Source organism: Melanerpes formicivorus, unplaced genomic scaffold, assembly GCF_026170545.1.
Source record: "Melanerpes formicivorus ecotype bairdi unplaced genomic scaffold, bMelFor1.0.p_v2 SCAF_74, whole genome shotgun sequence".
NCBI lineage: Eukaryota > Metazoa > Chordata > Aves > Piciformes > Picidae > Melanerpes > Melanerpes formicivorus.
The window spans coordinates 2,034,981-2,054,164 of NW_027142426.1; the positions used below are offsets into that span (position 1 = coordinate 2,034,981).

The 19,184-nt window shown below is 48.0% G+C and overlaps 1 protein-coding gene across 3 annotated transcripts in view; it reads left to right on the plus strand.

Moving 5' to 3' along the window:
* Positions 1-19,184, plus strand: part of NCKIPSD (NCK interacting protein with SH3 domain) — a 56,517-nt gene that overhangs the window by 24,838 nt on the left and 12,495 nt on the right. For all 3 annotated transcript variants that reach the window (XM_068163756.1, XM_068163757.1, XM_068163758.1), the window contains exons 4-8: positions 4,675-4,762; positions 6,836-7,464; positions 15,572-15,742; positions 17,302-17,388; positions 18,831-18,969. In XM_068163756.1, the coding sequence (XP_068019857.1) occupies positions 4,675-4,762; positions 6,836-7,464; positions 15,572-15,742; positions 17,302-17,388; positions 18,831-18,969 (1,114 nt within the window). The remainder of the gene's footprint in view (positions 1-4,674; positions 4,763-6,835; positions 7,465-15,571; positions 15,743-17,301; positions 17,389-18,830; positions 18,970-19,184) is intronic.

Consider the following 19,184-nt stretch of genomic DNA (forward strand, 5'->3'; position numbering starts at 1 on the left):
AGGACATTGAGACTCTTGAATGTGTTCAGAGAAGGGCAACAAGGCTGGTGAGAGGCCTTGAGCACAGCCCTATGAGGAGAGGCTGAGGGAGCTGGGATTGTTTAACCTGGAGAAGAGAAGGCTCAGGGAAGACCTTATTGCTGTCTACAAATACCTGAAGGGTGGTTGTGGCCAGGAGGGGGTTGGTCTCTTCTCCCAGGCAACCAGAACAAGGGGACACAGTCTCAAGCTGCTCCAGGGGAAGTTTAGGCTCAAGGTGAGGAGAAAGTTCTTCACTGAGAGAGTCTTTAGTCATTGGAATGTGCTGCCCAGGGAGGTGGTGGAGTCACCATCCCTAGAGGTATTCAAGAGGGGATTGGATGTGGCACTAGGTGCCGTGGTTTAGTCATGAGGTCTGTTGGACTTGATTCTCTTTGAGGTCTCTTCCAACCTTGGTGATTCTGTGTTTGTACCGCTTGTGGGTTACGGCAGTGGAAATTGATGTGAGAAGTCTGGAACAGCCCCTCTGCCACTGTGATGCATTTCAGGATCCTCAAGGGTCCATGGTTTTATGGTGACATGTGAGATCTGCTCTGTATTGTGTGGCTGTCTCTTGACAATTTTTTTTAAGAGCTGCAAACTCCCCAGAGAGCACTTTGAAACACAGTTTTGATGTGAGCAGCAGAACTCCCTCCAAGTACTCAGCACCGCTTTGTTTTCCCCTTGTTAAAGCTGCACAACAAGATCTTTGGTCCTTAAACATTTTATCTGTTGGGGCTGCTTATTTTTGCTACCCAAAACAACAGCAGCAACAACAGAATAAAAATCAAAGATCCTGCTGTGTCTGAATGTTCCTTGTCATGATGAATTACAGGCAAATTGCAGGAAAGGTGATTGGAGCAGATATTTTTATCTTGGCGCCGCACAGTTCCAAGGCTACTGCGCGGCGCCAGTGAGTCTTCAAAGAGGTAGCCCAGGATGGATGCAGCGGTTGTTGGAGGTGAGTGATGTGGCTGATTACACCGTGTAGGTACAGCCAAGCAAGGATGAGCACAGGGATTTTTTTTCTCCTACAGATGAACATGCATGCTGTAGTTTTTCTTCATCTCTCTGGGTAAGCGTTTGGAGGCAGTGTTTATGAGGTACTGATGTGCTGTCGTTCCGAGCAGATGAGGCTTGTTTTACACTTGAAGAACTCCGAGTCTGCAGAGATGAAAGGTAGCTCTGGCTCATGCAGAGCATGGCAATCCCTACAAACCCCATTTTATTCCTTGGTGTTTGTTTTCTTTTCTGGGCAGCCAAACTGTCTCCTTTCTCAAGCCCCTTGCATTATGACCTAAGTGAATGGAGCACCTTACAGCCAATTCTCCCTTCTGCTTCCCTGCCTTTATCTGCTCTGTGGTTTGAGCACTTGCCAAAAAGGAACAGGACATACTCCTTGGCTGACAAAGAACTGTTTCTGTCTGATGGCACTGAGGATGCAGTCAGAGTTTCCAGCTTAGCCCTGTTCTGAAAGGCCTCCTTGAGATCTCTCAGCTTGGCTCAGGGTTTTCCTATGTGCTTTGAAGTACAAAATGGAGGAAGCAGCATTGCTTTCTTCCACTGGTTGTGCAGCTGCCGAAGAGGAGACCTGCTGAAACCCAAATTTTCTCACTAGCTCCAGAGAAGCAGAGGTCCTGGGTTATGCTTTTACCTGCTTGCAATTTTCATGTGCATTCAATGTTAGCATCTCAAAACTTAAGCAAAATTTGAAGTGCAAATTTCCTGTTGGTGCCTTTCCTCCTAGAGCTGAACTGGCTGAAGTACTTGGTGATGGCACCTGTGCCTCTCTTCTGCTCCTCTGTAGTTAGCATAAGATAGGAAGCTGGGGCAGTTAGATACCAGCTGTGAAGGGAGGAGGTTGCGCTCTCAGGAGCATTCTAGTCATCACCTGCTGTATTTGTGCATGCTCAATCGGTTTGTGATGCTTGCTCCAGAAGCCTTTGCTGCATGCCGGTGAATCTGTCCTGGCAGGGTTTGCCTAGAGGAGGTGTTGGTGAGGACTTGTTAGTTTGTTACTCTTTTTTAAGGATCCTATTGTAATAGCATTGTTCCCAGGAGTCTCTGCCTGCCCAGCTAGGAAGGGGATGGGAGTGTTGTGGCTGAGTCAGTCTTAACCAGTGCAGGGAACAAAGCCTCTGCTAGCAGTTGCTGCAAAATGGAGGAGGAAGCACATATGTAAAATCTGTGGATTTGGGGAAGTTCACAGCCCCCTTGTAGAGGCCTGAGGAAGGGGAGGCTTTCAACAAGTGTTTAGGCACTTCTCTCTAGACACTTAGGGACACTCTAGTCCCTCCTGCCTTCTAGACATGGGGGATCTGAGCTGCAGGACCTCCTTCATGGTCACCTTCCCTGCAGCAGCTGGACAGAAGAGGTTTTCTCCCTTTTCACTGGAGGATGTTTGGTGTTCTATGTTGTCTTCCTGACCCTATACAGCATCTGGGATACAGGGTGTGGAGGGAAGAGATGGCCATCAGTTACTCCTTGCAACTCCTGACCATGTGGCAGCTCGCAGCTTGGGCAGGCACCAGCATGGGGAAATTCATGTGATGCTTCACATTCTTTGCTGCTTGGACTGTGGTGTGTGGCCATCTAAATGAGGCTGGCAGGGCTCTGAGCTAACATTAGCTCTTCATCCATTAATTTAAGCACTAGTCCACCATGGCTGTGTTAAACTTGCACAGTAAATTTGGAAGAGATAATGAAGCTATGGAAATACTCTGGAATGACCCAACCCAAATAATGTCAGGCAGCTGCTCTGAGCCTGCCTGTCTGCTCAATCCCACTGCTTTGGTAAGTGTGGCCGTGCCATGCCAAGCAGCTCTGACTCGTGCTGTAGCTCCAATGGCTCTGCAGAGAGCGCTCTGCTCTTAGCACAGCTGAGCTTTCCAGATTTGGGACCAGCCTTCCAGTCATACAATGCAGAGACCCCTCCTGATCTGTCTGGCCTCTCTCAGCTATGCAATCTCTCTTTTGGATTAACGTGGATCATTTCTGAAGCTGTATGCAGGTATCATATAGCACTTTACTGGGAGAACAATGTGGGATGGATTGACAAGAGCAGAAGAGCTCAGGCTGGGAGTATGCAGCAGTAGCTCATGCTAATCCACCAGCTGAAGGTGTTCCCAAAGAAGTGACTTCTTGTGTGACACAGGAAAAGGTTGGCTGTATTAGGTGCTGGGTGGAGAAAGAGACCAAGAGATCCCTTTTTAACAGGCTTTGTAAGCCATACAAACTGCTTTGTCTTCCCTTGTCTGGTAGGGTGCAGACATGGGCTGTGAGCTCTGTATTGTCAGCTTTTGGCATTGAGTCTTGAACATTTAAGGTGGCTCCTGAAGGCCTCTTATTTACAGGAATAAGTTGACTCTCATTTCAGAGGAGGTTTCTTCCCTCCCTGGATCAGGCTGGGGAAAAAGTACATTTTTCACTGTTGCTGTGAGCTATTTATGACGGAGACCTCTGTCTGAGGGACCTGCCTTAGTTTTGACTGTGGGGACTGGCAGTGCTCTGTGCCCAGTGTGGCTGTTCAGCATTGACAGGTTACAGACAAACTTCTCATTCAGGGCTAAGCAAACATGGAAAATTGACATTGTGTGATGGCCTGAATGTTACTATAGATTCCAGCTGGCTTCAGCCTGAGCCACTACCATTAGGTAGTGTTCAGGCTATCACCTCCTTTCTTGTGCTGCCCTGGGTGTTTTTACTGCAGGCAACGATTGCAATATGCCATAAAAACAGGAGCATGTTTCAGGCAGAAGGCTGTGAATCACAGAAGTCCTAAGAGACCCCAAACCGAGTCTCCTGGCCTTGAGCTGCTGGGATGTGAGGATTAGAGTATTGATGCAATGTGCTCCTACCTAGATTGGCTGCTGTGTTCAGCAGTGTCCTGCTGATCAGAGGTTAACCCTGAGGTTACACCTCACTGCAGTAATTCTGGGTGAAAATGATGTCAGCGATCATGTTGCTTGGCTCTGACAGGAAAAGGTGAGTGTAGGAATCTGGATCTTGAGCTCATAGGCTGCCAGCTTGGCATTTCCTAGGAGAGGAGACTTACAGGAGAAACCCTGGATGTGAATAGTTAATTCAACTCCCTGGCAAAAAATTTTCCCAGCAGGTAGCATAGGACTGCACAGAGGGTCTAACCCTACCTTTTCCCTGCGTGAGCAGAAATAGCTCTGAAAGCATGGAAAAGGCATTTACACGTCTCCAGTCCTTGGCTTTGTCTTTCTGCAGGGGTATTTGTGGCTGATGTAATGAATCTCTCTGGAACAGTGTCTAAATACACGCTCTGTTTGCAGCCTCTGTGGAGCTATTGAGAGTAATGTGGAGTCATGGTGAGTGTGTGGGATCACATTTGGAATAAAGGAGGAGTAAATGCTTGACAGGTCTACACGACATATGTGCCGTGTGCTGCTGAACACAGCAATTAAACAAGGGCTGCTTTGCCTGTCACAGGGAGGGGATGAAGCCCGCCCAAGTCCTGCTTTGTTGTTCTAGGAAGCTGCCTATTAATATCTGTCCTCCTGAGAAAACTTCCCTGAATGATGAGAGAGATGTAAGGACAAAGCTACACACGCACGTGAGAAAAAAGGTTTCATAACAGAGGATGTCTTTATTGTCAACCTGCTTTGATTGCTCTGAAATCTTTCCTTCTAGATCCCACCTCAGGCCCGGCGTGCAGCTCCCATCACACCCCCACCTCCAGAGAAACACAAGAACCCACAGATTGCTGCTCCTGTTAAAAGTAAGGACGAACCTGGGCACAAAATGGGCACTGGGCGGTGGGACAGCCATGCTGCCCGTGTGCTTTTGCTCTGTGCTTCAAAGAGCATCCTTACATAAATCCTGGACTTCTGGAGGTTTTAATGTTGATGATCATGAGGTGTTGGCCAGTGGTCTTTCAAGCCCACTCTAATCTGGGAGGATCTGGCCAGCCTGGCATTTGTGGATGGGTACTAGGTACAGCATCATCCCAGTCTGCCAGTTCTGGTGTCCTTGGGGAACATGGTGCTCTCCAAGGAGCACCTCTGCCTGCTCATGTGGCTACTCAGGCCAGTGCACAGTGTCAGTGATCTAAGATCCTTGTAGGTGTTGTTCTCCCACAGACATCCAGGCCATCTCCAGCAAGGCAGAGGGAGTTTTCCTTGGCAGTGCAGAGTGTAGTAGTTCACCAGGGGGAGCTCATTGGTAGTGGTTTTGGGACAGGCTCAAGTCTCGCTTTTGGCTCACACAGTCTGTTGGACGTTTGTAGAGTGTTCAGGTGGGATTTCCATAAAATCAATAGCTGCAAGGAGCAATAACAAGACCAGGGACACAGCTGCCTATGTGGCGCCCACAGGCAGGGGAGTACTTCACAGCAGGACCACAGATGGGGCTAGGGCAGGAGCTTCTCATCTTCAGCATGTCGGGGCTGGCAGAGGCAGTGGTCATCTTGCTGAGCTGCTGTCAGCTTCCCAAATGCTCTCCTGTGCTGTGACAATTAAGCTGTTAGTGACACACAGCCTATCTCAAGCCCACTCATGTCTCCTTTTGAGGAGCAGGACAGAGCTGTTGACTTGCAGGTAGCTAATTGAAACTTGGCCACCAGCTTACTTAATGGTACTTAATGGTATTGAGCCATTTTTCACCCTGGTAGTAGGAGTTCACAAAGGTCAGTTTTCTCCAACACATTAACTTGATTTAATGAGGCATGATGGGAGCTATGATTCATGAATGCTCATCTGTGAGGAGGAGGAAGAAAGAGGAATGCTGAACCCCTGTGGGAGGGAAGGGTCCTGTTTTCATGCCCAGCTTGTGCTTGTCTCGGGGTGAAGTGGTAGATGGAGTAGTAGAGGAATTCCAGGGCAAAAGGGGTGAGAAGGATTGGAGTTGCTTGCAGAGGTGTAGCGAAAGCATTTTCCATGTCTGTCTCACTGACCCATCCTTGGGTGTCTGGGAAACTTCCTTCTCTGTGAACTGGGTTCCCCCATGGGTGTGCTGCTTCTCTTCCAGCACTATCATCAGCATGTTTGCCCAAATAACTGTTGTTGTAGTCAGGGAAGGACTTAGATACACTTCTGCCCCCTAAAAACTCATGGGTAAGATTTACCCAAACTATATATTAAACCAAGTTAAAGGACAGAAGAATCTTAACATCATTTTGCTTGTAGTGGATTCTTTTTTCATTGGAAGGTGGGACAGCTACCACTGCTTAGAGCTAGTCAAAACTAGATGTAGGTGTGGAAGGGAGAAATACAGCAAAGCAGATAATGTGGAGGCTTGGGAAAGTGGTGAGTGCTAACAGGGCTCGTGATCAAACGTTGGAGAGTGCTGAAAGACGCACTAGAAGTGTTGTCAGCCAAATGTTTCCTCCACCACTGGTGCTAACCATGGTGTGCACTTAGTGAGGTGTGTGCAAGAGGGAGGCGTGGGCTGGCATGTCAAGACTTTGGTGTCTTGCAATTCTCAGGCACCATCATTCAAAAGTGAGGGCTTAGATCATGAACACAGAAAAAGACCCTTGCTAAGCCAAGAGAAAAAGACTTTTCTGTCCCTTAATCCTGTTTCCTCCTTCCCTTCCGTAAAACACTAAGCCCTTTGAAGGGAATTCATCTCAATAGAGTAGTTTTCCCCTTTTTAAAGAGGTGATTGTGCAGGAATGCTCCAGAGAGAACTGGTACAATTTTGCTTTGAGATAAGTGAGGCAGGAAGAGCTGTTAAACTGCTCTGGTGGCATGCACAATGAGCCTTTTAATGGCCTGTGCTGCAGCAATTTGGTTTTTTTCCTCTTTATTCCTTTGATGCTGTTGCTAAGGCTTTTTTAATTGTTTCCTTTCAGACACTGTTGAAATTATCACTGGGTCAGCTTCTAGTGCCTCCTCCATGAGCACAACATCCTTGGATACCTTGTACACTGCTTCTTCTGTGTCCGAGACCGCTCTCCCAACGGCCACCTCCAGTCCTGCCAACACGCCGCCCCCTGTCCCGAGCCGCAGCGTCCACACCACCATAACACGCAATCTGGACACTGGCTCCGTGACCCACTCCCGCTATGGGACTTCCCCGAAGGATGGGTCCAGCAAATCTCCTCAGACCAAGAGGGCTGCCCCGGCACCACCAGCTGAAGGAGGGAGCCAGAGGTCCCACGCTGTGGATGGGGAGAAGACTTCTCAGGTGAAGAAAGCTGCCCCAAACCCCCCTGCAGGCCTGGATGCCTTCAACAACCTCTGCCTAGAGGATAAGAAGGCAACTGCTGTAGAGCCAGTGCCACCAGAGCCCAGTGGCCTGGCGGCATCCGTGCCCAAGACGATAGGTGCTGAACTGATCGAGCTGGTGCGCAGGAACACCCACCTCAGCTACGAGCTGTCCCGCGTGGCCATCGGCGTGGTCATCGGCCACATCCAGACCTCCATTCCGGTAACCAGCAACATCATGGAGCAGATTCTCATCTCTGTGGTGGAGAGCAAGGTAACCTGTGGCACTGGGCTGGGGTGGCTTCTGCAAACTGCCTCCTGGCATCAGGCAGAAGTGTTGAGCTCCCTTAATGTCTGGGATGGAGGAGTGCAGATTGATCCTAAAGGAAAGGGGAGAAGTGCTAGAGGGGGGTAAATGTCTAGCCACGGGAACCAAGGATTGAAACCAGGTCCAAGTCCTGGTAGCAGGGAAATGGCAAACAGATGAGTGTTTCTCCAGCAGGTTGTACAGCCTTGAGTTTGGGGCTAAAACCAGCTGAGAGGGCCCTTGGTGCTGGGAAGCACTGATGGACTGTGGTGGAGAAGTGAGTGTCTCAGGCAAGACTGTGGCTTAGAGAAGAATGTGATGTGGTGGATGGTGACAAACTGAACCACATGAGGCAGGAGGTGCCAGCCTTTCAGGTCCCAGGGGAACAGCACCAGTGACAAAGCAGGGTGAGAATGGATGCAGTGGGACTTGATGTGCACTGAGAAACCTCTGATGAGAGTTGCTGGCCACTTGATTTTGAAGGCTCCCAGAGAACTATTGTGGCAGCATAAAATCAGAGAAAGAAACAAAAGGTGACTTTTTAACACAGTATTTTCTGTAATGAGTGTGGCAAATAGAAGGTGAGGAAAATGAGGACTTTGCAGTAAGTGCTTCTGTATAGAAGCCTTCTATAAAATAATGTCATTGTCTACATTTCTTTTCTTCTGTGGTGCTTTGCCTACGCTATGTAGCTTCAGCAAGCCTATGCATGCCATAAATCTGCATGGATTCTTGTCTCTGACAATGGAGCACCCAAAACTTCTAAATGTCTTACCTGGTCTTTCATTGAAGTTATGAAAACTAGTTGTCTGTAGCTATGAACCTCTCTTCTTAGTCCACAATGCACACCTCAGCCCTGCTGCTTTTTAAACATCATGGAAGAGTAGTTTTTCAGCCACTGGAGGAAGAGCATTGTCTTGAGCATGTTCCAAATAAACCCTATGTCAAAAAGACTGGATATTCCTCTTTCCTCTGCTGCAGACATGCATGAGGGGAAATGAAAGGATGTGTCTTGCAGCAGTCATTGAAATGGTGAAGTGCACCTGAGCACCTGAGTTGCAGGGATAATAATTTTCAGCTCCCACTTGCTAAACACAGCCCCAAGGACTGCTTCATATAAACATCTAAGATTGGAGTTCCATTGCTAATGGCAAGATTATAATGAACTGTTCAGAGGCATCTGAATATGGAAAGCTAATGGCATTCAAATTTTAGATCAAATCATAATCTGGCTAGCACTGCATAGAGAGGGTCCTATAAGCAATCATTGAGTCTCCATTTGTGGCTGTAACCCAACAGTTCATTGCTTCCTCCTTCAGGAACAATCCCATGTCAAGGTGCAATCCAGATTCAGCAAAAAAACGTAGCTGTTTCAAGCAAATGCTCTGGCTCTGACTCACATGCTAAGGTCTTCCATTTTCTGTTACTTGGACTTGGGACAAGATTTGAATATTTTTATCTTTAATACCTGTTCTCAGGATACAATAAACCTAATTCCACAAAAGTGACAGCTCTCTGCTGTGGGGATTTGAAAACTTCAATTCCGTGGCCATTGCCACAGACCAGCCTGAAAAAGATGGGAAGGAATTGTGATGTTGGTGCAGGGACAAGTGTGGATTTTCTTATAAGTGGTACAGTGTCTGTCATCTAGGACAACCACTGGACTTAGAAAAGCCCAGTTCTGTGTGGAAGCAGTGCAGAAAGTCCTGTCCCCTCTCTTCATACCTCATCATGCCTATCTTGAGCGGTCTTGCTTTCAGGAGAGCCTGGGTGGTCTTACACAGTGTTCAGGTGTAAACGTGGTGGTGGCTTTTCCTCCATGTCCCAAGCAGAAGATGTGGCTCTGCTGGTACCTAGGTGCCTGGTGATGGATGAGGTTGTTCACCTGGTGTAGAAGGCAGCTCTAAGAGTTGAAAGAGCAGCCGTGTGGGTGGCTGTACTGCTGTGGCTTCCCGAGCGCGGTTTAATGGTACAAATCATTACTGCTGATTTTTGTATTGTTCATTACACAAAATCATTCCAAGATCTCAGGGGCTTTGTGTAGAATTGTTGCTGAGCCATCAGTTCTAGCTTAAGGGCTTTTTTATTTAATTTGTAACTTCTGAAATCCCTCTACAGTCCAATCCATGAAAATGTGGTCAATTCTTTTGCATATTTTCAAGGTTTTTCTTCCACTCCCTAAGACAGAGTGAGAGATCAGCTTTGATTTAAAGCTTTGGTCTGTTCCTTGTATTTATCACACCTGCTTCAACCCTTTGTATCATGTTCTTTAATTAGTTTTATCCTGTCTGTGCCTACACCAGTCTTAATTTGAAGTCACATCACTGGCTTACTAAATCAATTCCAGAATCCATTGCCTCGTTCCTATCCCCAGTGCCTCCCGGAGGTTGAATTGCAGTGGGACTTCTCTCTTATTTACCTTGCTGTTCCTCCAGCATGGAGTCTGCCCAGGCACATCTTTTCAAGAGAACAAAAGACCTTTCTTCTGGGACAGCATCATGCTGCTTTTGGAGGGGAAGGTCCTGCTTTTGGAGGGTTAACATAAGGCTACACTGGGGGAACAGCAAAGACAAGGAGGGTGCGGAGGTGCGCATGCTTTAGGAAAGACGTTTCAGAGGTACCGTGCTACTTGAAGAAGCCTGATCATCAGGAGAAAATGTGCTGAGTTGGTGTGATGGGTTGGAAATTCCCCCCCAACATTAAATTTTGCCAGACCAGCTCAGTTGGAAGCAAATGAAGCTTGTATTTCCAAGCAAAACTACAATCTACAGTGAAATGCAATGAGTATGTACAAACTACACAGTGTTTACAACTATTTACAGGTATTTACAGTTTATAAACAGCACAAGAACCCCCTTGGCCAAAGACCAGGGGAGCTGCTACAGCTTTTCCCTCCCTGCCCCCTCCTTACCCCCCTGTACACAAAGGGACAAAAGAAAAGAGCAGTGAGAAGTTGTTGTTAATAACCAGTCACAACAAAAGCAATGCAGCCAAGGTCAGTAAAGCCAGGAGAAGCATCAGGCAGAGCTGAAGAAGCCAGAAGAGAGAGATTGTTTTTGTACAACTAGTTCAAGTCTGTTATCTCTCCAGGGGATTGTTTAGAACTTGTCATTATTTTCCTTTTTACACCCAGTAGTGATTTATTTACATGTTACCACTGTTCTGTTCAAGATCTGTGGAAAAAAATTTAAAGGCATAGCCTAAACCTACCACAGTTGGCTTCTCTGTGTCAGGATTTGGCCCAGCCTTAGATATGGCTCCTATTATTGTCCTTGAGCTGGTTCCTGATGAGTGGTATGGTGACTGGGCAAGATGTGCAAAGGGGAATGAAACCTGTTTCCAAAGGCTTTGCTGCAGTCTCACAGTGAGACCCATCTAAACTGGAGCTGACTTTCACGGGGACTCGCTCTTGAAATCTGGGCATGACTAAAGGTATCTTAGATGTTGCTTGGTTTTCAAGCATCTAGAGAGACACTTGGATTAGTGTGTATTGGAAATATGTGATTGCCTTCAGCTATGGTGAATTAGATCCCACCTGAGAGCAGAGAGTGGTACCATAGACATCTTGTCTGGGGAGGTTGGTTTACAGATTTATTAAACTGAGTCAGAGGCAAGCAGCATTGCTTAATACACAAGCTGGCTACACCTGCTCCTGACTATATTAGCATTGCTGTGTGGTACTTGTGACTCAGACCCATCTCTGATTGCCTTAAATTTAAGCTTGAAAACTGCTGGCAAAGGTGTGTCATTCAGTTTGGTCTTACAGCTCAGCCCCAGCTGCTGGATGGGGTCAAATGGTTCTTGGGTGTGTCAGAAATGGAGGAACTTAGAAGTTGGTGTGGGAGATGCTGTGTTTCTGGAGGGAGTTTCCCTTATATTGCTGGGCTGTGACTTGCTCCCAGCTGCCCATCACCATTGTCTAGCAGCTGCCTGTTGTCCCCAGCTAGCCTTGACAAACCTTGTGGCTGAGCTCTCTCCCCTTGCCCTGAATCCTTGTGAGCTGCCTCTCGCTCGTAGTTCCTGTTCATTCATTAATTCAGCTTTGCTTAAAGGAGACTTGCTTTAGACAAGATACAAATACTGCTCTGGAGCTCAGCTTTTCTCTGCAGGAGCTTTGTCCCTCTGCCTGCTGGGGACAATGGGAAGGTCAGCAGAGTGATTGCTTTCAAGGCTGAGCCGTTTGGCTGCGCAGTTGGCTGCATACATGAGGCTCCTCCTTAGTGAAATCCTGTAACAAAAGTGAATCTGGAGGGTGGGAGGAATGCATTAGAGCTTAGCCAAGTGCTTTGCTCACTAATTGCTAGGGGAGCCTTTGTGAAGGCCTGTGCCAGTCTTCACATGCATCCATCTCAGTTCAACTGTAGATGGGCTACGCTCATCCAGAAAGAGCTGCTGCTGGGTGTGTCTGTGGAGCAAACATGCATTGAGCTGCAGATGGCCAGGACACCTGAAAAGCAAAGGCTGCAGAGACCTAACTGAAGCACAGTGGTTGGAAGCTAGGTGCTCTCTCTCTTCGTGACACTGCAGAGGCCACCGGCCCCACCACCGGGCTGTGTTCTGGCTCCAGGAACAGACCTGCTGCTGCCAAAAGAAGGCTGAAAGAATGCATGTGAAAGGCCTGTCCTGGAGAGCCTGGCTCAGCTGAAGTCAGGCACCTCTCTTGCACTGTGTTTCTTCTGGGAGCCTGGCAGTGTTGACAGCAGTGCTGCCAGGCCTGGGGTTTATAGATGGTGCTGTAGTGGGAACAGTTTGTTTCCCAGAGGAGAGGAAAGTTCCAGGGCAGTCCCCTGGAAATGTGTTTAGAAGCCTGCTGTGTGGTGTACTCGAGGCGTATCTGGGCTCATCTGGAGGGAAACTGCTGGTGGATGTGTGTACCCAAGGCACTAGTGATCACCATGCTTGCTGATGTGGTGGTGGGGAAGGAGGTATGGAGGAGGAAGAGCTCAGCAGAACAACAACTGAGCTTACATGGCAGCCTTGATCACCTCTGAGCAATGTGAGTACAATGAGATTCCCAAAATGGTTTTGGGCTGCTCAGGAGGTACAAAATCCTTGCAGTAGTTTGTTCTGCTGGGCTGGGGGGAGGGAGCTATTGAAGCAGTGAGATAATGCCACTTGGCATTGTTAGAAATACTGAAACCTCCCCCTGCTTATGGACTCCTCAGCAGATTCCTGGAAACAACCGTATGACGCAGCTGCAGATTGAAGTAGCTGCCAAGATGTTTAATAAACAGAACCCTGACCCTGGTGGGCGGGCTGAGAATGGTGCTGAGAGTGCATTAAGACAGTCCATAGTGTAGTTACACCAGTCAGGTTGAAGAGCCTGTTAATGGATTGATCTCATCCAAGTCCATTAGGAGCTTGATGCTCAATGGAGTCATAAAAGCTGCAGATAGAAGGATTGGAGGAAGCAGATTAGTGGTAAGAGGCTGAAGAGAGTGATCATTAAAACGAGTACTCATTAAAATGCCCATCCAAAAAGATGTTCTGGCAGTGGACTGAGGTAGGACCAGCCCTGTACTGCTCTGGCAAGGAGGGTATGAGTGAGGAGCATATGAGTGAGATGTATACATGGAGAACCCAGTCCCAAGCGGCTGGGATACACAAGGACAGGCAGGTGACACTGCAGTGTTGTAGGTTCCTCCTAAAGAGAGGAGGTGGCAAGACCAAGCAAGTCTCTTATCTAGCTTATTTACTTGTTATAAATCACCATTGACTGGGAGATTCTTCTGTGTTTGTGCTCAGCTCCTGAAAGCTGCCATCCTCTCACAGCTGGTTACCTGGTTTTCTGCTAGGCCATCCACAGCTTGTGGTGTTAACCAGCATGCTCCTTCCTTCGGTATCTGCTTGACAAAAAATACATCAAAGGAAGTGACAATAAAAATACTTTCTTATGCAGCTGAAGCACTGAAGTCCTATTAGTTCACACCCCAAATACCCTGACACAAATGAACAACAATTCTGTCTCTAACCAAGCAGATGAGACATTCCTGTTAAACCTGGAGTGGTTTCCCAGAAAGGGCTGGGGGGTGGAAGCTGTGCAGGAAGGGTTCTGCTCATGCCATGAGTGTGCAGCTGTGACATCACCACAGATACAAAGTGCAGGCTCCTGTCTACCCACAAAATTTTTCTGCTTTGCTTGTATGTGAATGTCTGCTTTAAAGGCTTGCTGTCCTTGGCCACACAACCTGCCTGTTGGAAGGAGCTGTGCCAGGACAGGACTAAGCCTTCTCCAGGTTTCCAGAAGATGCTGTGCAGTTGCAGGGTGTCCTGGCTGGTAGCAGGCATTTTGCAGTGAATGATCATGGCTTGTCACTGTGTGCTGCAGGACAGCTTCATACAAAAATTAAGGGCTTGGTCTCAGTGAGAGGGTTTTCCCTGTTTGAAATTTCCAGCTCTGTTCTTTTCCACCTTGCTTGTTGCCTCCACTGCCAAACCCTTGTGTATATAATTTAAGTTCTGCAAATTAGTGTTTACCTCTCTACATGGTGCCTGGGCTCATCACCTGTAATCAGCCCAGTTCTGTGTGCTGGTCCCTCCCTGTTGCCCTGCTTTCTAGAAACCAGGTAGTTTGTATGTGGTATACTTGAGAAGGCTACCCTAAATTGCAAACCACAGCAATTGTAGGGGCAGGTTAGCTGCTGCCTGACTTCTCCCTTCCCTTTCTCAAAGGAGAGGAAAAGTGTAGGATAGACAACTGAAGAGTGAAGGCTTTGTGACAAGGGTTGTGTGTGAGGCAGAAGCGGTGGGAATGCAGATGACAGCAACTGGAGAAAGGAGGATATGCAGCAAGATTTGCTGAGTTAGTCTGCATCGTAGCTACAGGCTTCAGAGCTGCTGTGATCAGTGGAGATCTGCTGTTTGGAACCAAAGCAGCCCATGATGAATTGGTTCCCATCCTTGCTGCAGAAGGTGGCAGACCCTGTATTGAGTATTTGGCATGTAGACTACTATGCAAGTATTTGCTCCTGAGTCAAAGATTAAAGGAAGATCTGACCTTTTTTTGAGCTGGAGGGAGGGCACAGTGAAGGAAATGTCTTCTTCCTGAAGGTAGTTCTGCAGTGTGGTGGGTTTATGCCCCAGGACACATCTGTTTTATTGGAAGTGAGCCTGAAGCTGTGCTCAGCTGCTGCCTGGCAGCAGTCCTGGCCTGTACCTGCTTTATTTTTCTCCATTCTCAGGATGATTTTCAGAGTCTACAGTGTGTCCTTTAAAGGGCTCCTGATGCCTGCACCCAAAAGGAAACCAGTGCTTTACTTGGTTTGTTGGGAGGTAATAGAGCTCTGAAGTCTGATTCACTGAAGTGAGGTTGCCCTGAACTGCTTTTCTGAAAGCTGCAGTGTGTTTGGCTGCCCCATGGGTAGGACAATTGAGGGCTTAGCTTGACACAGTGTAGTACTCTGGCCAAGCGTTTTGGGCTTTCCTTTGAGTGTACTGAAATGTGCAGAGTGCTGTGGTCATCTGGGTTAGCTTCTTTCCCTAAGTTCCTCTCTTACAGGAAAGAGGTAGTGTTCCTTACCTCAGCATTTGTCCTCCCCAGGACAGGCTGCCAGTGGTCTGCAAACACCCTCTGGTTTGCTGTGAAGGGAAGTGGAGAAGTTTGTGGTGTGCTTGTGTGCTAAAAGGTTGCAATTATGTGATCTGGGAAAGACTAAGGTACACATTTCCATGGCTTTGAAAACATTGATTTGCCTGGGTTAGGTTTAGCTTACTAAAGCAGTAAGGAAAAGAGGTGTAGCTTTCTCTGGATGAGGTATTTTAGGTTCTTTAACATCCTCCAGGAGGATGGTAGCAGCTTGGATTTAAAGACTTTCTGACTGTGCACTAGTTCTGGCACCTATTTTGAATCATTCTCTGTAATAACTGTAGCCTGGTACAGAGGAAAGGAGGAAGGAAGAGGTCCCAAAAGTATGAGAGCTGAAATAACATGTCTTAAACTTGCTGTCTTTTGGCTGCCAGCTCTTGACTGAATGAGGCCAACTGTCAGTCCTGAGACAAAGATTAGGGGAAACAGGCACCCAAACAACAGCTAACTGTCAGGACCCCACTAACCAGTGGTTTTGCTGTCGTGCAGAATCTGAGTGCGGGGCTGCCCTCAGGACAGATCTGCCATGATGAGCAGAGGCTGGAGGTGATCTTCGCGGATCTGGCCAGGCACAAGGACGATGCTCAGCAGCGCAGCTGGGCGCTCTACGAGGATGAGAATGTCATCTGCTGCTACCTGGAGGAGCTTCTTCGCATCCTGGTGAGCAAACTTCCCTCTTTACAGACAGAGCAAACAGTCCCAGTGAAGTTCCTTTTTTCTGACCTCCTCCACCCCTCTGTTCCTGTTGGATCTGCTGTTTCAGGAGGTATAGGTTTCTTGTGCACCCCTTACTGCCCTGCCCTTCTGTGTGAGGTCTGCAATGTTCTTCAGCTGCTTTACACTCCATCCTACAAAGCTATCCCTCCATCCCTGGAGGTGTTCAAAAGAGGATTGGACGTGGCACTTGGTGCCATGGTTTAGTTAGTCAGGAGTTGTTGGGTGATAGGTTGGGTTTGATTATCTCTGAGGTCTTTTCCAGCCTTACTGATTCTATGATTCTATTTGGAAAACGGTTACAGAACCATTCTTCATGGTAGCTGTGATATTTACCTGTCACAGAAGAATGTAAACCCTCACCTCCAAAACTAAAACCTGTCATCCTGCAGCAAACCTAGAACTTTGCTGTGAGTGTTGTTGCACTCCTAGGCCCATACGGGAATAGAATAGAATAGAATAGAATAGACCAGGTTGGAAGAGACCTTCAAGATCATCGCGTCCAGCCTATCATCCAACACCACCTAATCAACTAACCCATGCAACCAAGCACCCTGTCAAGTCTCTCCTGAACACCTCCAGTGATGGTGACTCCACCACCTCCCCGGGCAGTCCATTCCAATGGGCAATCACTCTCTCTGTGTAAAACTTCCTCCTGACCTCCAGCCTGAACCTCCCCTGGCGCAGCCTGAGAATGTCTTCCGTTTAAAACATCTTGCTCAGAAGTTCTTCTGGGGTGAGGACCATTGAATGTAAAGAAACCTTCTTAGCTGTCTTGAAAATGTCTTCAAGTGTATTCAAAGCTACTTCTGTATCTCTCCACATCTGTGCCTCAGGAGAGGTACATCCCCATAGTGAGCAGCAGCAGGAATTACTGTCCCAGTGCTGTCACTAGAACGTGCAAACCCCCGTGATGGGGAATGTGATGATATGAGAGCTGCCACTCAGTGCAGTGGCATGGTCTGTGTTATGGGTGCCAGTGTGAGGTTCTCTCTGGCAAAAGCAGAATGTGTGTGATCTGACATAAGCAGAACATGGGGTTTGTGTAATAAACACCAGCATTTTTGTCACTCAGTGTAAGGCCTGTACTGCCTTGCTGTGGGCCTGCATGGCAAGGCAGAAGGGGATTTTGTGCAACCTTTTCCTCATAGTCTAGGGGTGGGAAGAGTTGTACAACACTTCTCAGGATGAGAACAGTGCTGGAACTGCCTTGTGTAACTGTGCAGTGCACTCATCAAGGTGCTGCTCAGGTTGTGGTTTTTCAGTTGTTCTCAGCCCAAGACATGCTGTATGGCAGAGAGAGTTCTCAGGAATTCCTTTCGATGCAGGATGTGCAGGGTGGCCATTATTGAACTGGTTTTGTGCTCTGCCTTCATTTTCTTTGTGAGATGGTTGGGCTGGGGCTACTGATAACCGAAAGCAGCTGACCTCCCCTGAGGTCCCTGCAGCAGGCACCTTGCAGCTTTGATGTGCCACTGGTCTGACCTGTTCATTCCTGCTTCCAGACAGATGCAGATCCAGAAGTTTGCAAGAAAATGTGCAAGAAGAATGAGTTTGAATCTGTCCTGTCCCTCGTGGCATATTATCAGATGGTAAGGTGGCAGAATGCATCAAATCTTTCTGAGTTGTCCCTGAAGATGCCAAAGAGCAGGGTTGCTATGATGAGTATGTGTGAGAGATTCCCTCTGGATAGGGCAGTTCTGTGAACTAGATGGAGTTGGAGCACATCCCTTCTGAGTGCTCAGTCAGTGCTGTGCTTCAAGTTGTATGAAGGAGCAGAGGATGGTGCAGACTTTGAAGCAGTATCTTGCACTGTGAAGGGTAAAGCTTGCTGCTTTTGTTAGCTCCATTGAGGGACAGAACTGGCATCACTAATATCTAGAGGAAGCATTTCCAAGGATGCCTTGGGAAAGCTGACAGGCTGTAACTGCTCCTCTTTTAATCAATGCACGGCTGTGCATCAGTAAATAGCTTTGCTTAGGAAAGTAGGTTGTGAGTAGCAGCCTTGGGAGTGAGGAAGAAAATCAGTATTCAGAACAAGAAATGGAAGTTTTGCCTTCAATGCCTATGTGGTGTTGCTTTCCCCCTCTCCTTCCTGGAATGTGTTCTTGTGGGACTCTGTGGGGTTGGCAACTTGTCCACATCTTGTCCCAAAGTCCCCCAGCTACAGCACATCAAGCTTTGTGGCATTTAGCTTTCTTCTGGCACTTCTGTGTCAGAACACAAAGCTCAGCATCAGGAGGCTGTAGCATATCTGGCAGAAGTGGGAAGGCAGGCTGGGCATGATGGAGCTTACTGGCTTTCACTGCCTGTTCTCATCTGACCAGGATTTCAAGGAAGCCTGATCAGGTGCAGGGAAAGAGCAGTTAAGTTTCCTGCCTTGGCTTCTGTTGTGCTCAATGCCAGAGCTTGGCTCGCTTCTGTTCTTTGAACCCTGGAATTGTTTGCTGAGGCTGAAGGTTTCCCCAGTACCAGAGCTGCTGTGGGAGCTGCAGCTTGATGATCATCATTACTGGACTCTCTGCATTTCCCAAAACTTTCTGGTTATGCTGTCAGAACAAATCTGACAGCTTCCTGGTGCAGGAGCTACTCCCATCCTGTTCATTAGCCATCACATGCTGAAGAGGGTTTGCAAATACTGTGCTGTTAGGAGACCTCTTTCAGAGCAGTATCCACTGCTCTGTGTTCAGAGAATCCTGGCTGGCCAGCAAATTGAGTCTCTTTGCTGGGGTAGGGTATAGTTTCTTGATGGGGATCATGTTTAGTGGATGCAATGGAACATTTCAGATCTGAGCTCTGGCTGCCACATGCCTTCTGATCACACATGCCAACAGCCTGTAGCCAGCCCAGTTGTGAATGCTATTGTAAACCAAGTCCTATGCTGTTGTTAAAAGCTAGTAGAACTTCTGGGTTCACTGTCACCCTGGGAGGGTCTATGGCTTCCCAATAGTGGGAACTTTCAGCCAGTTCTGTCTCTGCCTTGAAGCAAGCCCTCACCTGGGATATGTTTTCATCCAATAAATTGGTTTTGCAGGAACACAGGGTGCCCTTACGACTGCTGCTGCTGAAGTGCTTTGGAGCCATGTGCAGCCTGGATGCTGCAGTCATCTCAACACTTGTGAACTCCGTGCTGCCCATGGAGCTGGCCCGGGACATGCAGACCCACACACAAGGTGAGCCAGAGCTGCCATACCCAGCTCCCTAGGAATGTGTCTGCTCACAGCAGCACCGCTGCCGCCTCATGGCCTGGCTGCTCCACGTGCCCAGTGCTCTGAGGAGAATGGTGTCTGGGTTTAAAGTTATTCAGGTTACTACAGCTCTGCATGGAGAATGCACAGGAGGGAATGTTTCAGTCCAACAGTGCAAGGGTCAGTAGCTCTTGAATGTG